Source organism: Geotrypetes seraphini, chromosome 7 (assembly GCF_902459505.1).
Source record: "Geotrypetes seraphini chromosome 7, aGeoSer1.1, whole genome shotgun sequence".
Lineage (NCBI taxonomy): Eukaryota > Metazoa > Chordata > Amphibia > Gymnophiona > Dermophiidae > Geotrypetes > Geotrypetes seraphini.
This window is the reverse complement of record NC_047090.1, coordinates 118828704-118848083: the sequence shown is the minus strand read 5'-3', so window position 1 is coordinate 118848083 and position 19380 is coordinate 118828704. Positions and strand designations below refer to the sequence as shown.

At 44.9% G+C, this 19380-nt stretch overlaps 1 protein-coding gene across 5 annotated transcripts in view; it reads right to left on the bottom strand.

Annotated features, from left to right (window-relative positions):
* EXD1 (exonuclease 3'-5' domain containing 1) overlaps positions 1 to 19380 on the bottom strand; it is a 172490-nt gene that overhangs the window by 93181 nt on the left and 59929 nt on the right. For all 5 annotated transcript variants that reach the window (XM_033952674.1, XM_033952673.1, XM_033952676.1 and 2 more), the window contains one exon: positions 6419 to 6505. In XM_033952674.1, coding sequence (XP_033808565.1) covers positions 6419 to 6505 — 87 coding nt within the window. The remainder of the gene's footprint in view (positions 1 to 6418; positions 6506 to 19380) is intronic.

The following is a 19380-nucleotide window of genomic DNA, read 5'->3' as shown; positions in this document are numbered from 1 at the left end:
TTGTCAAGCAACCTTTAGACTGTGGCCTCCACCCAAGCCGCCGTGTCTGGTCTCCCCCACATGGGAGACCAGAAAGAGCTCCAAAAGGGCCCGATAAAACTCGAGTTTGTAGCCGTCCAGAAGAATATCCAGGACTCAGCAATCAGAGATGATGGCCATCTACTCCTCCAGGAAGGCTGAAAGCTGCCCCCCAATCTGCGGAGAAGCGGCTAAGGGCCTGATGTTATAATTGCTTTTCTTGTGGTAGATGCAGAGCAGTTCCACAAAGACTGTGGATGCCGGGTTCCACGAAACTGCTGTTTGGTTGACTGATAGGAGCACCCCATAGTACTAATGGGAATGTCTGGAGGGACGAAAGCTAGAATGTTCTGGTCCTCGAGAGGACCAGAACCTACTATCTGGCAAGGACTTGGGTTTATGCTCTTGCACACTAGTCATAAGGTCGTTTAGACCTTTACCAAACAGTAATTGCCCTTTAAAAGGTAGCTTACTATGGGTCGCCTTAGAATATGAATCACCGGACCACTGTGGGATCCACATCCTACACACGGAGAAAGAGTATACCGAGAGCTTACTCACCACTCTAAGAGATCATACAAGGCATCTGCCATATAATCCACACCTAAAATTAAAAATGGAAGATCCTGGAGTACTACAGTATCTGGATCATGGCGAAGCTTTGAATGACAAGATCTGGCCACAAAAGAAGTGGTCGTGGCCGCTTTCAGCCCGGAGACCGCAGAATCAAAGAGCTGTTTTGAGAATCAAAGAGCTGTTTATGCATCTTTCAGCACAATTCCTCCTTTACTAGGGAGAGAAATATACTTGGTAACCTGTGCCACCAAAGAATCTACTTTCAGGGACGCAAAATGCTGGTTAAATGCGTCTGCCACTGAGTAGTTTAGACATGGCTCTAGCGACTCTCAGAGGATCTTCCGGTGCCTCCCAGTGATCCGTGAGCAGTTTTATAATGGGTCATATGATCAGAAAACGACGAAGACTGAGGTTTCATACTACTCATGAGAGAGCATTCCCACTGCTGCTGACTGCCCAACCTCCAACTCCTGGAGGGATTTGGAAATTAAACCAATCAAGGCAGAGGGCTTGAAGAATCTCTGCACCATGGGGTCCTCATCCAGATCCAGAGCCTCTCCCAGATCTTGAGATCCATGAACACAGCTACATCCTCCGCAGTGGTGGTGCCTGCCTGCCTGCGTAAGCAAGGGCATGGTTAAGTCATCTGGATCATCCATATCATCAGTCAGCGTATCAACTCAGGGATTCAGGACTGAAGACCCATGTCCCAAAGAGGCATATTTGGCACTTTTTTCTTGGCTAGACAAGCCTGGAAGAGCATATTAATAAATTCCAAAAAGAAACCATCTTCCAGAGTAGCAGCCGCCTTGTGGGAACTCTTTCTAGTCCTTTAAGAAGATCTGCACACCTTTGACGCCAAATCATGGCTACGTTTTGCCAGAACTGAAAGTAAACCTTCTCCAGGGGCCAATTTTGAATTTTAGGACTGGCAACAACTTGACTGTGCTGTAGAAACCCCTAAAGGGGTTGAGGGAACCAGGGCCAACAAAACCTCACTCCCCTCCTGCGCCACACCACACGTTGAAAATGGCTGCTCTCCAGACACAAACGGTTTTTCACTCTTTTCACCACAACAGTCTAAACCACATAACAACACTGGGTATGTTATCAATGTTTTCTAATTTTTCATTACGAGTACGTCTTAGGAATTCAGATATCCACCTTTATCAACAGACACAGGTGGTCGGATTCTTCATAATTCCTAGTGTCGTTTTCCACTATTTATCATTTATTTATTATTTCATATGTTTAATATATATTATAAAATAATGGACTTAGCTTTATTCAAAGTTCATTCCCCTTCCTGATGCGTTTCGTCTAACTTTCTCAAGGTCGGGGGAACTAAAAGGCAAAAATACAAAAACCAACAGTAAGTAAATCTTTAATCATTATAATCCCAGTATTGTTAAAAATAATATAAAAACTAACTTATATTTTACCTAAATATTACAGCGGTCTACCCCAGGCTCCATGTTGGTGGAGGCACCAGCACCCCTCCTCCTCTCCGCCTCCTCCACCTCTTCCCACTCCTCCCCTCATCAGGCGCGTGCCCCCTTCCCTTTCCCATACCTCTAGTTGAAGTTGTTGCTCGTGGCGGTCAACCCCGCGCTCCTCATGACCCCGTTGGCTCTCCCACTGACATCACTTCTGGGTGCCACGCATAGGAAGTGACATCAGAGGGACAGCCAACGAGATCACCAGCCGTCAGCAATTTCAAAAATGGCCGCAGCGTTCTCTACTAATGCTATAAACCCTCCCTCATTATGATGTCATAGTATTACATGATATCGCATCAATTACTGACAGAGACAGCCAAAAAATCAGCTATCCACTTCGGCCATCCAATCCGTAGTTTCATTCAAACCCTCCGGGGCCATAGTCTGGAGTTCGAACATCCATCTCAGTTCTCTAAGGTTTAATGTACGTTCAATGTTTCCTCCCTCCCACCCAATCTGAATAACATCTAAGACCCTCCATTTCAAATCTACTAGCCTGTGTCAAACATAGTTTCCAATGGCGAACCAGGGGAGAAGCCTCATTCTGCGAATTAACTCTAGATTTGTGCTCAGTTAGCCTTGTTTTAATTGTGCAAGTTGTACATCCGATATATAACTTAGGGCAGGGGCATTGTATAAGATATATAACGTAGTGGGAGTTACAGTTGGTAAAATGTCTGGCTTGATATACTTTACCAGTAGTTGGGTGGCTCCATATTTCTCCAACCAAAGTGTAAGGACATCATTGACACTGTCCACAGGGTAGATGGACCCCTTTAGTTTGGGATTTTACTTCCCTCAAAATGCTGTGATTAATACCTCCTTTCCCCAATGCTTTTGCCTCGCTTCTAAGAGCATATAGGCCTATCACATATAGCTGGAATCGCAAGTCTTACAATATGCCAATATTTCAATATAATTTTTGAAATTGCTTGGGCATGAACAGAGTATTGTTGAACAAAAGCAATAGGTTCTTGATTATTTTTATTTTGTGAGTCATATGATAACAATAATTCGCGCTGAGCATATTTAGCATGTTTATATGCTCTCCGGACAGCATCACGAGGATAACCTCACTGATAGCATATAATGCTGTAATATTTAGGTAAAATATAAGTTAGTTTTTATAGTATTTTTAACAATACTGGGATTATAATGATTAAAGATTAACTTACTTACTGTTGGTTTTTGTATTTTTGCCTTTTAGTTCCCCCGACCTTGAGAAAGTTAGACGAAACGCATCAGGAAGGGGAATGAACTTTGAATAAAGCTAAGTCCATTATTTTATAATATATATTAAACATATGAAATAATAAATAAATGATAAATAGTGGAAAACGACACTAGGAATTATGAAGAATCCGACCACCTGTGTCTATTGATAAAGTGGATATCTGAATTCCTAACATGAACTCGTAATGAAAAATTAGAAAACATTGATAACATACCCAGTGTTGTTATGTGGTTGCTCTCCAGACAGCCATCTACTGCAAACGGGGCATGAATCCAAAGTATCCTGCACTGAGGAGTCCATTTGAGTAGTTTTCTTGCAAAAACAAAGTTTAAAGAGACAAAAAATAACTTTAAATTCAAATCAGGAAAATCCAAGATGACTGCAGCAGTAGTGATTTTCAAAGCCAAATAGCCCGGGAAAAGCAGAGAAACCTCAAAAGACAGTGATTTTAGGAGGGGGGCCTAGGGCTAACATCCAAACTATTTTTGGAGACCCCCCCAATCACTGTGACTGGATGTCAGCCCTGTGCCATGCTGTGCTGGGAGCTGCAGTTAAGGAAGCTGAAGCAGCATACAGGGAGATTCTCTGCCTCAACAAGCCTTGTAACCTGGACTACTGGTCTTCTGACTGCCCCTTCAGCCCAACACTATGGCCCGAGACCTCCACCACTCTTGGGGCATACCACACACACAACCTGTCAGAGGAACGCAGTCAGCCCCAATCCCAGACACACCTCCACGGAGTCATGGAGCATGCGCTTAAATTAACTAGGAACAAATCTGGTGTGAGCCATTTTCCAAGGTGAGTAGTAGTGGCGTTTGCTGGCTGGTAGGGGTGCTATAAGGGGCAATAGCATGGACAGTGTGCAAAATGTGTTTGTGGAGTGTTTTCTACATTTAACACCTGCTTTAAGTGTGGTTCTGGGTAAAACTAGATAGAAGCATATGTGAAAGTTAAGGCCACGCCCAATAGAAGCGTACAAAAAGTTGGTGAATAACAATCTGAATATGGATTTCAGTTAAGGCCAGAAAAACACTATAGATAAGGAAAAGCATAATAATATTCTCTTTATGTATTTTGCTATTAAGCCAAATCTTTGGGGAAGTCAGTTAATGCGTAACATACTTCTAGAGGTATTGACGATTCCATTTTGTATTAATCTTCCTCCATGTTGGCTTCTGTCTTTCTTTGTGTCTCTTCTTCTTGGGGGGAAAAATACTGAAGTTTTCCCGCCTATAAAAGGCCTGTGATTCTAGTGTTCTTTGTATGGACGGCTATGCCTAGGGGGAATATGAGAGACCTCATGGCTTAAATATTAACAGATGGTCCTGGCATTCCAATGCTGGGTATAGAAGAAAATCTTTCTTGAATAGGTTTTGAATGCAGTATTGATCAGGAATGAAATATGAGTGTTGCTTGTATATGGGTGAAGGAATCCCTATGTGTGAGAATGATGTGTGATAGAATGATTTGTATTTAATTTCAAATGTTTTACATATATAAGATTCAAGAAATTTAAAGGAGAAAGTCTGAAAAGTACCACATCTATAGTCTGACCTATCTGACCTTTCAGCTAGCCTATCATAGAAACTCTCTTCAGTCTGTAGCTGTGAAGGAAGGGGTCTTGTGGCCCACTTAGGAATGTGTGTCGTGAAATTTGAATCTGTCAGCATTACTGAGTCTTGGTCAGAAGGCTGGTTTGTTTTAAACTTTTTGCGAATGACAAAGCGTCTATTGGGTATGTTATAATGTGTTGCGCATTCAGAAATTGATGTAAACAAAAATATGATTTGTAAAACTTTAACTATGTTAAAAGGAATTTTCTTTGTTCATACCTCTGTTGGCTGATTGGTTGACAAGTGTGATGTCATACTAAGCATTACAAAAATATATACGGAAACCTTGTGGCAGGAGTTCTTTGAGATTATATTTGCTAGGAGAGATGTACTTTAACATGCCTGGCTTTATATCTCCTTGCACGAATGCCTAACGAAAGTTGTTTATGCCAAAACGAATAAAAAATAACCGATTGGAAAATATTTGTGCAACTGTTATTATTCCCAGGCAACTAAGGGCAGAGTTTGGTAAGGTCCCTGCTCAAAGGGAACGGTCCCTGAGCCTTGATCAGAAAGTGCAGGCTGTCTAGAAAGAGCACGACAGGGAAGCCAACCTCATGGAAGCAGAATTTACCCATAAAGTCTGCAATCTCCTGCAGCCAGAGCTGTCCCTGAGGGGAACTTCTGCAGCATGAAGACATGAAGTCATGTAAAAAAACTGAATCGAAGAAAAATTAAACACGAGCAGAAAAGATAGCAGGTTTGGTGCTGGTTTTTTCTCTGCCACAGTCTTCGTTGCGGCAATATATACTGTCCCACAGTTCGACTCAGGCTCAGGCAGTACTGTCTCACTTGTAGGAAAGCAATTGGAGACCAGAGGGAAGTCCTGAGGTAACGAGGGTCAAAAACAAACTATGCAAATGAGGCTTAAGAACATAAGAATTGCCATTCTGGGACAGACCAAAGGTCCATCAAGCCCAGTTTTCTGTTTCCAACAGTAGCTACCCAGGTCAAAAACAAAGCTAGATCCCAAGCAGTCTTGCAACATGGGATGCATAACCCACTTGTCCAGGAATGGAGTGGGATTGTACAAGAAATCAGTTAGCTTAGTGGGGTTTAAAAAAGGTTTGGATCATTTCCTAAAAGAGAAATCCAAAGGCCATTATTGAGATGGCTTGGGGAAATCCACTGTTTACTACTTGGGATCTAGCTAGGTACTTAGGACCTGGGTTGGACACTTGATGGACCTTCAGTCTGTTCCAGTGTGGCAATTCTTATGTTAGCAGATTTTAGTTTCATAAAGTAAATCTTACAATATTTAGTTATGTAGTTAAAATAAGGCATTTTGTAATTTCTGGTTCTGATATCTTTCAATGGTCCAGTTGAGGCAGGCTACTGTAGGCTTTTATTTTGTTGTCCAGGAGGATGGTTTCCTTGCAAGTCTTACTTGAAATCTTTTGTGAATTGGGGCCTAAAACCTTTAAACTTCCCCTAAAGTAAACTAAAGAAGCAATTAACATCCTTTGCATGTTTACCTGAAGCCATAAAAGCTTTCCATTTCGACAGAGATTCAAGCCCTCTGCAGCTATGCCAATCACATTCTGACTCTTAAAATGGTGAATCTGGAGGAGAAAGATGTAAGCAAGTGTGAAATCATTCCCAACTACTGGCCAAGAGGAGAAACAGCAACTTAAGATGCTTTTCAAAAACTTATCCCTTCCAAAGGCATTTCTGGGGGAAGGGGGTTTCTGTCTACAGTGAAAAGCCAACCGAGAGAGCAACTGATTATTTAACACACTAATTTTCTAAAGCTTGCATGGAAGATGCATCTAAAATGTGCAATCGTTAACTCAGTTACCTGAAAAATAAACATTTAAACTCCCACTCAATTTGATTATGGGTTTAAAGTTATACCAAATAGCATTTATTATGCAGCCAAATACAAATAATGAAAGATTAGGTTCTTACCTGAACAATCTTCTGTTAATACATACAGGAGTCTGTATGATAGGTGAATATCCCCAGGTGCATCCCCTGGTTGCAAGTTGTTGCAGAAGAATGTCAATTAGAGAGCTGCACAGGAACATGGACGGCGGGAATCCCGTTGGGATGGAAGCACCTTGAAGGACTCAAATTACTAAGTAGTGCACCTCCTTTTCCTGCTCTACAGCTGCATTCGATCCCTTCACAAAGCAGCATGCAGCACTCCCAACATGCCATCCGCAGCCAACCTGGAAGCTTTCCCTTGGATGTCAGAGCTGACGTCGGAGGGAAGGATTCCAGGTCAGCCACATGCACATGTACGCCTACGGCCCTGCCAAGAAGAAAGTGTGACTGGAAGGCAGGAAGGAGGCGACTGACTTGGACGGCTCCGGTGCAGTCTAGCAGGAGGGGAGGCACGGAACTATTGGGCCACAGAAAGGAGGGAGCAAGCAAGCGCACATTAGGCCCAAGGACAAGGGGCATGAACTTGGGATAAAGGAGGGAGCATGTTGGGACAAGAGAGAGGCACAAACTTGGGACAAAGGCTAGAGAGAAGGAGGTACAAACTTGGGACACAAAAGGGAGGGAGTGCTTTTGGACACAGAACATAAGATTTGCCGCTGCTGGGTCAAACCAGTGATCCATTGTGCCCAGCAGTCCGCTCATGCGGTGGCCCTTAGATCAAAGACCAGTGCTCTATTTGAGTCTAGCCTTACCTGCGTATGTTATGTTCCAGTAGGAACTTATCCAACCTTTTCTTGAATCCCTAAAGGGTGCTTTCCCCTATGACAGCCTTCGGAAGAGCGTTCCAGATTTCTTTTTTTTTTTTTTTAAATATATTTTTATTGAGAATGTCAAACAGTCCAGACAGGTAAGTACAATCAGCAAATTAACAAGAACAATATAGGAAGAGCAAGAAGAGCAACAGTAAGATCAGCAGGTACAAGCCTCCCCAAGACAGGGAAGTCCAGCGAGAAGCAGTTCAATGTCCAGCAAAAGGAAACAGCAGGGCAACCCCGACCCACAAAGCCTGCGACTAGTACAAAGCCAAGCTAGACTATAAGCCATAAGTTTTTGTATTATAAATGCCCAACACTCATTCAAGCAAACAGTAAGCCAAACACCTTCACAACAAACACACTGCAAACACACCACAACCAACTCAACAAACAGCCCATGCATACGACCCCCACGAATCCCAACCCCCCCCCCCCTCGGAGTGCAGGTAGGGAGACACAAAGGTGCCACCATCAGAGAATCCCAGAGAACAAAACAAAGCGCTTAAAGATGGACTAAGGAGTCAAGAGATCAAGCAGACTCTCACACAAAGTAACATAATGCCTCATGTCTAGGTGTTGAGATTTATCATATCAGCGGATCTCAAATTGTGTTATCTCTCTCAGTTTGGCCCGCCATTGAGCAGCAGGGGTAGGGTCCTCAGAAGTCCAGTAGGTCAGAATCAATTTTTTCGCCACCAGGATGAATCTACATTGAGGAGAAGAGAAACCCTGCTCCTGCAGCGAGCCCTGTAGGCCCAGGAGGGTGCCATAATCCCACTCTTTAGGTCTGTGAAGAACAGCATCAAGGAGGCCCAAAAGCCCCTGCCAAATGGTAAGCTCCATGCACTCAAGGAATGAATGAAGATAGGTACCAGGCTTACTTTTACACTTAATACAAAGATTGCTGTTCCACAATCTAATCTGTGCCTCCCTATGTCTCATGAGGTAAGCCCTATGTAGGATTTTGTACTGGATTTCCTGATAGTCAGCCGACTTAGACAAGAGATAAAGGTTCCGGAAACAATCCAGGAACTGGGGATCAGAGAGGTTCTGGCCCAAATCCCCCTTCCAGCTCTCCCATAATTTGCACATCCTAGGGACCCAGGTAGAGAGCTGCAGGACACCATACCAGTGGGACAGCCAATTGACACAGACGGAGTAGCCGCAAAGATCTGGTCCACAGGTCTGTTGGGTAGTTGTCCAGTAATGACGAAGCTGAAGGAAGGAAAACAGGTACTTATGGGGTATGACCCATGTCACCTGGATCTGCTGAAATGAGGGAAAGGAATCCTCTGATAGTGCCAGCAATTGTGCCATAGATCGCAACCTCGGTGTGCCCACTCCCGGAATATCGACCGTCCCCAACTGGGCAGAAATTCCGAATTGCCCTCAAACAACAGAAAGGGAGAAACTGCTGATGGGAGGCACTGTCGGGGGCGCAACCACTGCCACGCCTTCCAAAAAGGCATCAGAAACCCAGAGCGGCCCCCGGAGCGAACAGCGTGGTCCGGTTGAGAGTGGAGTAAATGAAAAAACTGAAAGGGTTGACTCAACCCCTCTGCCCCCCCCCTTGAGGGAAGTAGCGCGCATGCCCCGTATAACCCTCATGGATCCACTGCAAAAGGGCGGCAACATTATATAAGCGTACATCTGGGACATTCTACCCACCAGCCCCCTTAGCCAACTTCAGCTTAGCCAAAGCTACTTGAAGAGCTTTGGACCGCGAAATAAACCGGGAGGTTAGTGATTGAAAGCGAAGTTCATCCTGGCGACGAAGTCAGGGCGGCACCATCTGGAGAGGGTAGAGTAATTTAAGAAGCATGACTATTTTTACCAAAGCTACTCATCTCAGTAGGCCCAAAGGAAGGTCCTGCCACACCTGGCACAATTTCCCAATGGCATCAAGATGGTGAAGGATGTTCATGGAGTAAAACGTGGTAGAGTTTGTGCTCGGGAGCAAGGCATGTCACAGCTCTACTGGGCCTCCAGCCAAGAGCAAAAACCTCAGACTTACTGCAGTTAACCTGCAGGCCCGAAAGTGCCCCAAAATCCTGAACAAGCGCCAACGCTGCCACCAAATGAATGTGAACCTGTTCCAAATAGAGTAAAATATCGTCCGCAAACAGACTGATTTTGCATTCCCGCCCTCCCACCCAAATTCCCCGAACACTGGGAGACTGCCATATCTTAAGGGCCAAAGGCTCAATAGCCAAGAGAAACAATAGTGGGGATAGCGGACAACCCTGTCGAGTCTCCCGCTGCAGCTCAAACACATCTGTCAGACTCCCATTGATAAGCAGCCTAGCCCGGGGATGGGTATACATCGCTCTGATCCAATCCAACCCCTCCCCCTGCCTCCCCATGAAACTGAATCCTTCCAGGACCTGAAATAAGTACTCCCAAGAAACACTATCAAACGCCTTTTCCGTATCTAATGCCGCCACTGCAGATTGACCCCCCTTACCCTTATGTTCATGGATTGCCCCCAACACTTTGACCAAATTCATTGACGCATAACGTCCAGGTACAAAGCCCACCTGATCCGGGTGGATCAGATCTGGCAAGAAACAATTGAGACGTAGCGCCAACGTCAAAGCCAACAATTTAATATCCTGATCCAAGAGGGAGATGGGTCGGAAGGTACCCACCAATTCGGGCTCCTTCCCCGGCTTTGGCAGCAGTACAATATGAGCCAAATTCTCGGGAAAGTGACCTATCACTCCTACTGCCGCATTACATATCCGACTAAGCCACTTGCCACTAAGTCCCGTCCGGTCCCGGTGCCTTGGCCAGCGTAAGAGACCCTATCGTGAGGTTACAGAAGACAACTCAATTTGTCCGCCAGACAGTATTTCTCTCCTTGAATGTAGATAGCTTTCAAGAAGGTGTTGTGAAGGATTGCCCAATCCCAAACCTTCAGAGCTTCTTGGCAAAGAAGGAGAGATCCTGTTCCTCCCTGCTTGTTGACATAATACATGGCGACTTGGTTGTCTGTTCAAATGAGGACTACTTGGTCGTGAAGAAGATGTTGAAAAGCTTTGAGAGCATTGAAAATAGCTCTGAGTTCCAACAGATTGATATGATACCGACAATCCTTGCTGGACCAATGGCCTTGAGTACGGAGACCGTCGAGGTGAGTCCCCCAAGCGTAGGTCGAGGAATCTAAATTGAGGACCTTCTGATGAGGTGGCATCTGAAACAGTAAACCTCTGGAGAGATTGGAAGAGAGCATCCACCAGCGGAGAGACTGTCTCAACGAAGGAGTGACTGTAATGTGTCGGGAGAGTGGTTAGCAAGCCTGTGTCCACTGAGATGCCAGGGTCCACTGAGGAATTCTGAGGTGAAGTCTGACAAAAGGAGTCACGTGAACTGTCGAGGCCATGTGACCTAGTATTACCATCATGTGTCTCGCTGAGAGTGAAGAGCGGGAAGACACTTTGTGACAGAGCTGAAGAGCATCCAGATGTTGTTGAGGAAGGAATGCTCTGAGTTGGATAGTGTCCAGAACAGCCCCGATGAACTGTAGATTCTGAGAGGGCTGAAGTTGGGATATGGGAAAGTTGATTTCGAATCCCAAGCTTTTTAGGAACCACGTAGTCCATTGGTCGCTACAATAACCCCCTGCGATGTTTAATCTTTGATGAGCCTGTCGTCTAGATAGGGAAACACCTGAAGACCATGGTTCCTTAGAGCTGCTGCTACCACTAGGCAATTGATGAACACTCTGGGAGATGATGCCAGGCCAAAGGATAGCACTCTGTACTGATAATGAAAATTCCTCACCCGAAATCTGAGGAATTGACGTGAGGCCGGATGAATGGGAATGTGAGTGTAAGCCTCCATGAGATCTAGAGAACATAACCAATCATTCTGATCTAGAAGGGGATAAAGGGATGCCAGGGACAGCATTCAAAATTTTTCTTTGACTAAAAATTTGTTGAGAGCCCTGAGATCCAGAATGGGTCGCCTGTCTTCTTTGGAACTAGGAAGTAACGGGAATAAAACCCCTTGCTTTGCTGTTCCAGAGCAACTTCCTCGATGGCACGGAGATGAAGTAGAGATGGAGCTTCCTGAAGAAGGGCGGTCTGGGATGGATTGGAAGGATACTCTTTTGGAGGAAGCTCTGGTGGAACCTGAGTGAAATGAAGAGAGTATCTTTCTCTGATTATTGACAGCACCCAGAGGTCAGATGCAATGGTCTCCCATCAATGGTAAAAATGATGGAGACGATCTCCTATGGAGGGAAGGGAGGACAGAGGCAGAATGATGGATGCTATGCGCTGTTTGAGACAGTCAAAAAGGCTGTTCAGCCTTAGGTGCAGAAGGCTGAGGTTTCTGTTGCTTTTGCTGCTGTTGTTTCTTGGGGTGCTCGAGTGTAAGGAGCTGTCCTTAGAGGATAACACCTCTGGAAGGATGGAAGAGGTTGAGAAGGTTTTGCAGGAGCTGGCTTGGGCTTTGGTCTGACAACTGAAGCAAAAGATTTTTCATGCTCAGACAACTTCTTGGTGGCAGCCTCTATGGATTCATCAAAGAGGTCATTGCCCTCACAAGAAATATTAGCCAGACGGTTCTGAAGATTGGGGTTCATATCAATGGTGCGTAGCCAGGCCAGGTGGCGCATTGCTACTGAGAAAGCAGTGACCCTAGAAGAAAGTTAGAATGCATCATAAGAGGACTGGAGAAGATGTAACCTGGTCGCAGTAAGTTGTTGAAACTCCAAATGTCTATGTTGATCAATCAGGAATTTAAAATAAGTTGTGAAGACAAAATTATAGTTGAGGACACTGGAAGCCATCATGGAATTCAGATAAAGGCGACGGCCAAACTTGTCCATGGACTTACCCTCTCTTCCAGCAGAAACTGTGGCATAAACTCTGGAAGAATGGGTCCTCTTCAATGAAGATTCTACAAGGAGGGATTGGTGAGATAGTTGTGAATTCTCAAAACCCTTACAATGTAGAGTTTTATACCTCGACTAGTGTTTCAGCCCGTTACATTAACGGGTGCTGTCTTTTTCCTGGCCCCCTGTATCTTTCTTCCTTTCTTTCTGTCTCTCTCTCTGCCCCGTCTATCTTTCTTTATTTCTTTCTATCTTTCTTTCTCCCTCCGTCTATCTTTCTTTCTATCTTTTTTTTCTGTCGCTCTCCCTGCCCAGACCCTCACTAATATATGTGTGTATGTCTGTCTTTATTTCTTTCTCTCTCTGTCTCCTTAGCCGCTTTCTGTATTTCTGTCTCTTTCTGTCCAGTGAGTTTGTAAGGTGTGTTTTACTTCTCCTGATGAAAACACACCAGCTGAAACACATCCTAGAGTTCAATAGTAACTTAGAGGGATATAATGGAAGCCTCTTGTGCAAATGATTTTACCCACAGAAATCATGGTTTTGACTACTGCCCAACTTGCCTGCAGATAAAAGTACTCACCCTGTTTTAACAATGCACTTCTGTCCATGGATAACAAAAGCAGGCCCAAGGCAGGGTAAGAGTGAGTCAAGGAAAAACATACAAAAGTTTGTGTAATCAAAATTATGCACTTTGTTTCCACTGGAAAAGCTGCACACAGGGAAAGCAAGCACACTAGTCCGACGCAGGCGGGGATCGTGAAGAGGAGCCACCGCCGCGTCTTTCAACTAAAAAATACAATATGGCAAGGAGCAGCAGGGAGCAGGCCAGACCGAAAAACAGAACCCTAAGCCGCGCATGCACACTCCTACCTGCGGGTCGCTACAGCTCACGGAAAACCGGCGCACACAGAGGGAGTACGCATGCACGGCTTATTATATTAGATTCCAACTTGCCTGGAAAAGCAGGTATAGCATGAGGAGTCTCCAGATTTTGTTTGAAAGTTTGAGACAGAAGCCTGTTAAGAGGAAGCTTGAGTGACTCTGCAGGAGGTTGAGGCAGATACATTTCTTCTAAATACTCCTTAGAGTATTTAGAACCAGCGTCCAATTTAAGATTCAGGTCGTCAGCCATTTGACGAAGGAAGGAGGAGAAGGACAATTGATCCGCCAGAGTATGGCCTCGAGAAGGGTTCGATGGCCTTGAGGCACCTCGAGAGGAGAACGAAGGCGAAGCCTCTCTGGAGTATTGGTAACCCAAGGAATAGACAGACTTAGAGGAGGCATTAGAATCAGTTGAGTCCTCAGGGTCTGCAATCGGTGACCTTGATCAAGGAGTTGGAGACCTCGATGAGCTGGAAGGTCTAGACTGAGGCCTGGACGAGGAAGGCTTTTCTCTGGAACAAGATCTGTGCCTCGATGGACAACGAGAGTGCTGCCTGGAAGTAGGTCTCGGGTAAGATCAAGGAGACTTTGCCCTAACCTTGGAAACAGGCAGTGCTGCTGTTGAATGAATAATAATAATAACAGTTTATATACCGCAGTATCGTTAAGTTCTATGTGGTTTACAAAAGATTAATGAAGTACAAGTTGAGAGAAGTTAGGGGATTAATCAACAAGAGGGGGATGGGACAAGAGAACCGTTGAAGAGGGGAAAGAGAGGAGCGGGTCAACTGTCTAGATATAGGGCTAGAAGCTATAGATCGAAACCACATAGACTCAGTGGTTTGGATCGAAGAATCTCGAAGCACTCCCAAAGACTCGGTTCCTTGTATGGAGCGTGAGGATTCCAGACCAGACACTCGCAAAGACTCGACTCCTTGCACAGAGTGTGTAGATTCCAGACCAGACACTCGCAAAGACTCGACTCCTTGCATAGAGTGTGTAGACTCAGCTCGAGACAAAGGCAGGGACTTGACCTCGCGGGAGACTGCTGATTGCCCAGGATGGACTGCAGGAAGCAGAGTTAAGGCAGGACTTTATTTACTCAGTAACTGAACAAATTGCTGCTCTAACATGGTCTGGAGAGAAGCCTGCAATTGTGGATCCAAGTCTGACACTGGACCACTTGCTGAGGATAGAGGTTCCAAGGTGGCGGTAGAAGGATGCTTCAACTTGGAGGATTGATGCTTGGAAAGCTTGAGGACCACCGCAGGAACCTTCTGCTTAGGTATCTGACCTGAGGGAAGCTCAGGGGAAGATAAAGCAAGTGTACTCGAGGCCAAAGACGATCTGAACGAGGAAGGTCTGATGAGACTCGAGATTGGAATTGTGGAAACAGGAGGGCCCCCTGTTGACTGCTTGACCGAGTAGGAAATCGAGGTCGAGGGTGTTGCTGAAGAGTCCATCCTGAACAGCTTTTCCACTTGAATCTGACGACGTTTCAGGGCTCGAGGTTGAAGACATGACGCGCGCATGACTTCGGACTATGCTTAGGCCCGAGACAACGAAGACACCAGCAGTGTGGGTCCGTGAGGGAAATCACACGCTGGCACTGGCTACACTTCTTGAAGCCCGTGACTGGCCAGGACATAGGAGGGAAGACAGCCACTGCAAAGTCAAAGCCCGCAGGTTGCGGGCGCACGACCCATCCCGCCAGCCAGCCGATGAAAAAATAAAACTTTTTTTTTTAAACCAACAGAAAAGAAAGAAAGACACAGCGATTCGCAAAAGAAAATAACACAAACCGTGGTAAAGAAAAGGCACGAAGCGAAAGAAGTTCAGCGCAGAGCATCAAAGTACAGACTGAGACTCGCCCTGTGCTGGGCAGGAAGGCACTTGCGCATGCGCAGTGCGGCAGACTCGAAACTTCTGAGTTTCTACAAGCAAGTCTGCTTGCTTGAGAGGCTGTGCGCATCCGGGCTCCGTGGATGACGTCACCCCTATGTGAGAATAGGCTGCCTGTTTGGGATAATGCTAGGAATGATTAAGAAGGGGATTACAAACAGATCGGAGAAGATTATCATGCCGCTGTACTGGGCCATAGTGCATCCCCACCTGGAATACTGCATCCAACACTGGTCGCCGTACATGAAAAAGGACATAGTACTACTTGAAAGGGTCCAGAGAAGAGCAACAAAAATGGTTAAGGGGCTGGAGGAGTTGCCGTACAATGTGAGGCTAGAGAAACTGGGCCTCGTCTACCTTGAAAAAAGGAGACTGAGAAGGAACATGATCGAAACATTCAAGATATTGAAGGGAATAGACTTAGTAGAGAAAGGGAGATTGTTCACCCTCTCCGAGGTGGAGAGACCGATAGGGCACTCTCTAAAGTTAAAAGGGGATAGATTCCGTACAAACGTAAGGAAGTTTTTCTTCACCCAGAGAGTGGTAGAAATCTGGAACGCTCTTCCAGAAGCTGTTATAGGGGAAAACACCCTCCAGGGATTCAAGAAAAGGCTAGATAAGTTCCTGCTGAATCAGAACATGCGCAGGGAAGGCTAGCCTCAAATAGGGCACTGGTCTTTGACTAAAGGGCCGCCGCACGAGCAGACTGCTGGGCATGATGGACCACTGGTCTGACCCAGCAGCAGCAATTCTTATGTTTGCTGGAAAACAAAGTTGCTTACCTGTAACAGGTGTTCTCTGTAGACAGCAAGGGAATGCAGCTACACTTGGTAAAGTCCTCCAACTGAGCCTGCTCTCCCCTAGCTAGGTAAGTTTTTGGCTTACTGGGCATATGCAGGAGTCCCTACACCTAGAGCCCTGCTTTCTGCTGTCAGTATGTCTCTACCTATAAACAGGAATGAGATGAGGGGATGGAGCGCAGGCAAGTGTGGCTGCATTCCCCTGCTGTCTATGGAGAACACCTGTTACAGATAAGCAACTTTGCTTTCTCCGGAGACAAGCAGAGGATATGCAGGCACACTTGTTTGCGAGTCCCAAGCTGAAAAACTGAGATGGGTGGTGGAAAAAATAGTCACAGTGCAAATAGGTTCCATAAGACTGATTGCCAAAACGCAAATCTTGTGTGCGAAGGTCAGATCCAGGCAATAGTGTTCGTAAAAGTATGCACTGAGGACCAAGTTGCAGCCTTGCAAATATCTTGAATGGGAATGGATTTAAAATTTGCAATTGAAGAGCTATAGGTTGTACTTTATGAGCTCCAAATGATCCCGGTGGCTGTAGGTTTGCTCTTGTATAGCAAAAATTGATGCAGTGTGCTATCCAAGAGGAGAGAGTTCTTTTTGATACTGGCTTCCTCCAATTAACTGGACTGTAAGAAATGAAGAGTCGAGTTGTATGGCGTAACTGATCAGTTGTTGAGGTAAAAAAGTACTTCTACAATCTAGTGAGTGGAGAGATTGCTCTTCTGTAGAAGAATACGGAGGACGAAAAAATGATGGTAAAGTTATACGGTAGTTTGGTTCAGATGAAAGTCCATGACCACCTTAGGAAGGAATTTGGGATGTATTCGTAGTTGCACTCCCAGAAAAAAATTGGAGGTAAGGATAATACGTTACCAGTGCTTAGTTCAATAACTCTTTTGGTTGAAGTGAGAAACATTGTCTTCCACATAAGAAACGTGACCCTAAAGGTTCAAAAGGGGGCTGCATTAATTATCTAAAACTAAATTCAAATCCCACACTGGAGGAGGGTCTCTAAGTGGAGGTCTAAGATTACAAAGACCTCTCATGAAACGTGAAACCAGAGGATGATGGGAAACTGGTTTACCTTGTACTAAAGAATGATAGGTTGAGACAGTTGCTAAATGAAATCTGACAGTCTGAGAAATCTTGCAGCTATGATAAAATAGTCAATTGGGCAATGAAGAGGATTCTGCTGGAAATTTTTGCCCAGATGGAAAAATGTGTCCATTTTGATTAATAAGACTTCCTGGTAGAAGGAAATCTCGCTGCTAGAAGGACCATTTTCACCTGCTGAGAAAGTGGGAGATGTGTTAGGACTGAAGTTTCAATTTCCAGGCCGTGAGACTGAGACAAGAGCTGGATGGCTTCCCAGGGGAAATGGGGGAGCATCCAGAAGGTCCAGCAAGAATAGATACCATATTTAACCTATCCTTTTGTTATTATCCTGTTTGCTTTTACCTCAAGATATTGTAACTCTTTCCTCCCCCTTGACTGTCCTTTTGTGTCTTGTATGTCAATTGTACTGTGTATATTTCCCTTGTTTTTTATTTTATTGATTTTAATTACTTCCCAATGTTTATATTTATTGTAAACCGCTTTGATTTGACTCTTTTGTTAAAAATGATGGTACGATGGACCTCTGGTCTGACCCAGCGGAGGCAACTTCTTATGTTCTTAAATAATTGTAAGCTATATTTGTCAAGGCCAACGAGGAGCAACGAGTATGATATGAGCATTGTCTGCAGCTACTTTCTGAAGAACCTTGGAAATCAGTAGGAATGGTGGGAAGGCATAAAGAAGGTTTTGACCCTAGTGCATAGAGAAAGCGTCCCTTGCTATTACTTGTGTTCATGAGGAGCTAGCTAAAATAAAGGTCAACAAAGCGATGGGGCCAGATGGAGTACATCCAAGGGTGCTGAAGGAACTTAGGGAAGTTCTGGTAGCTCCACTGACTGACCTTTTCAATGAGTCTCTAGAGTCGGGAGTGGTACAAGAGGATCGGAGAAGTGTGGATGTGGTCCCTCTCCACAAAAGTGGAAGTAAAGAAGAAGCAGGGAATTACAGGCCAGTAAGTCTGAGTTCTATGGTAAGCAAAATAATGGAAACACTTTTAAAATGAGAATGGTCAAGTTTCTGGAATCTTGTGGATTACAGGACCGGAGGCAACATGGATTCACAATCTGATCAATTTCTTTGACTTGGTGACCAGAGAATTTGGAAAGAGGATGAACGCTAGATGCAGTGTATTTAGATTTTAGCAAACCCTTTGGGATGGATCCCAAAGTGACGGGCTGGGTCAGGAACTGGTTGATTGGAAGACGACAGAGGGTAGTGATCAATGGAGATCGCTCTGAGGAAAGGGATGTTATCAGTGGTGTGCCTCAAGGTTCTGTTCTTAGGCCTGTTCTTTTTAACATTTTTATAAATTATAAGATTTGCCTCTTTGCGGATGATACCAAAATCTGCATTAGAGCAGCAGACACACCGGGTGTGAATAACATGTAGAAAGACCTGGCAAAGCTTGAATAAAGGTCTGAAATTTGGCAGCTAAAATTTAAAGCTAAGAAATACAAGGTCATGCATTTGGGCTGCAAAAACCCGAGGGAACAGTACATAGTAACATAGTAACATAGTAGATGACGGCAGATAAAGACCCGAATGGTCCATCCAGTCTACCCAACCTGATTCAATTTAAATTTTTTTTTTTTCTTCTTAGCTATTTCTGGGCGAGAATCCAAAGCTTTACCCAGTACTGTGCTTGGGTTCCAACTGCCGAAATCTTAGGAGTTAGAAAACAGCTTAGGAGGTGAATAACTTACGTGCTCGACGGAAGAGCGGGACTTGGGTGTGATTGTATGTGATGATCTTAAGGTAGCCAAACAGGTTGAAAAGATGACGGCGAAAGCTAGATGGATGCTAAGTTGCATAGGGAGAGGTATGGCCAGTAGGAAAAAGGAGGTACTGATGCCTCTGTATAAAACTCTGGTTAGACTTCATTTAGAATATTGTGTACAATTCTGGAGGCCACACATTGAAAAAGATATAAAAAGGATGGAGTCGGTCCAGAGGAAGGCTACTAAAATGGTGTGTCGTCTTCGTGATAAGGCGTATGGTTGAAGAGAACAAAATTTGCTGCATTTGGCATTTTCTTGGGAAGCGAAGAGATCCACTATGGGAGTCCCCCAGCGGTGGAATATTTGTTGCAGGATGGTAGGGTGGAGAGTAAACTCGTGAGGATCGAGTTTCCTGCTCAAAGAGTCTGCAAGGACACTGTGTTCTCCTGGAATATATACCACTTGCAAATG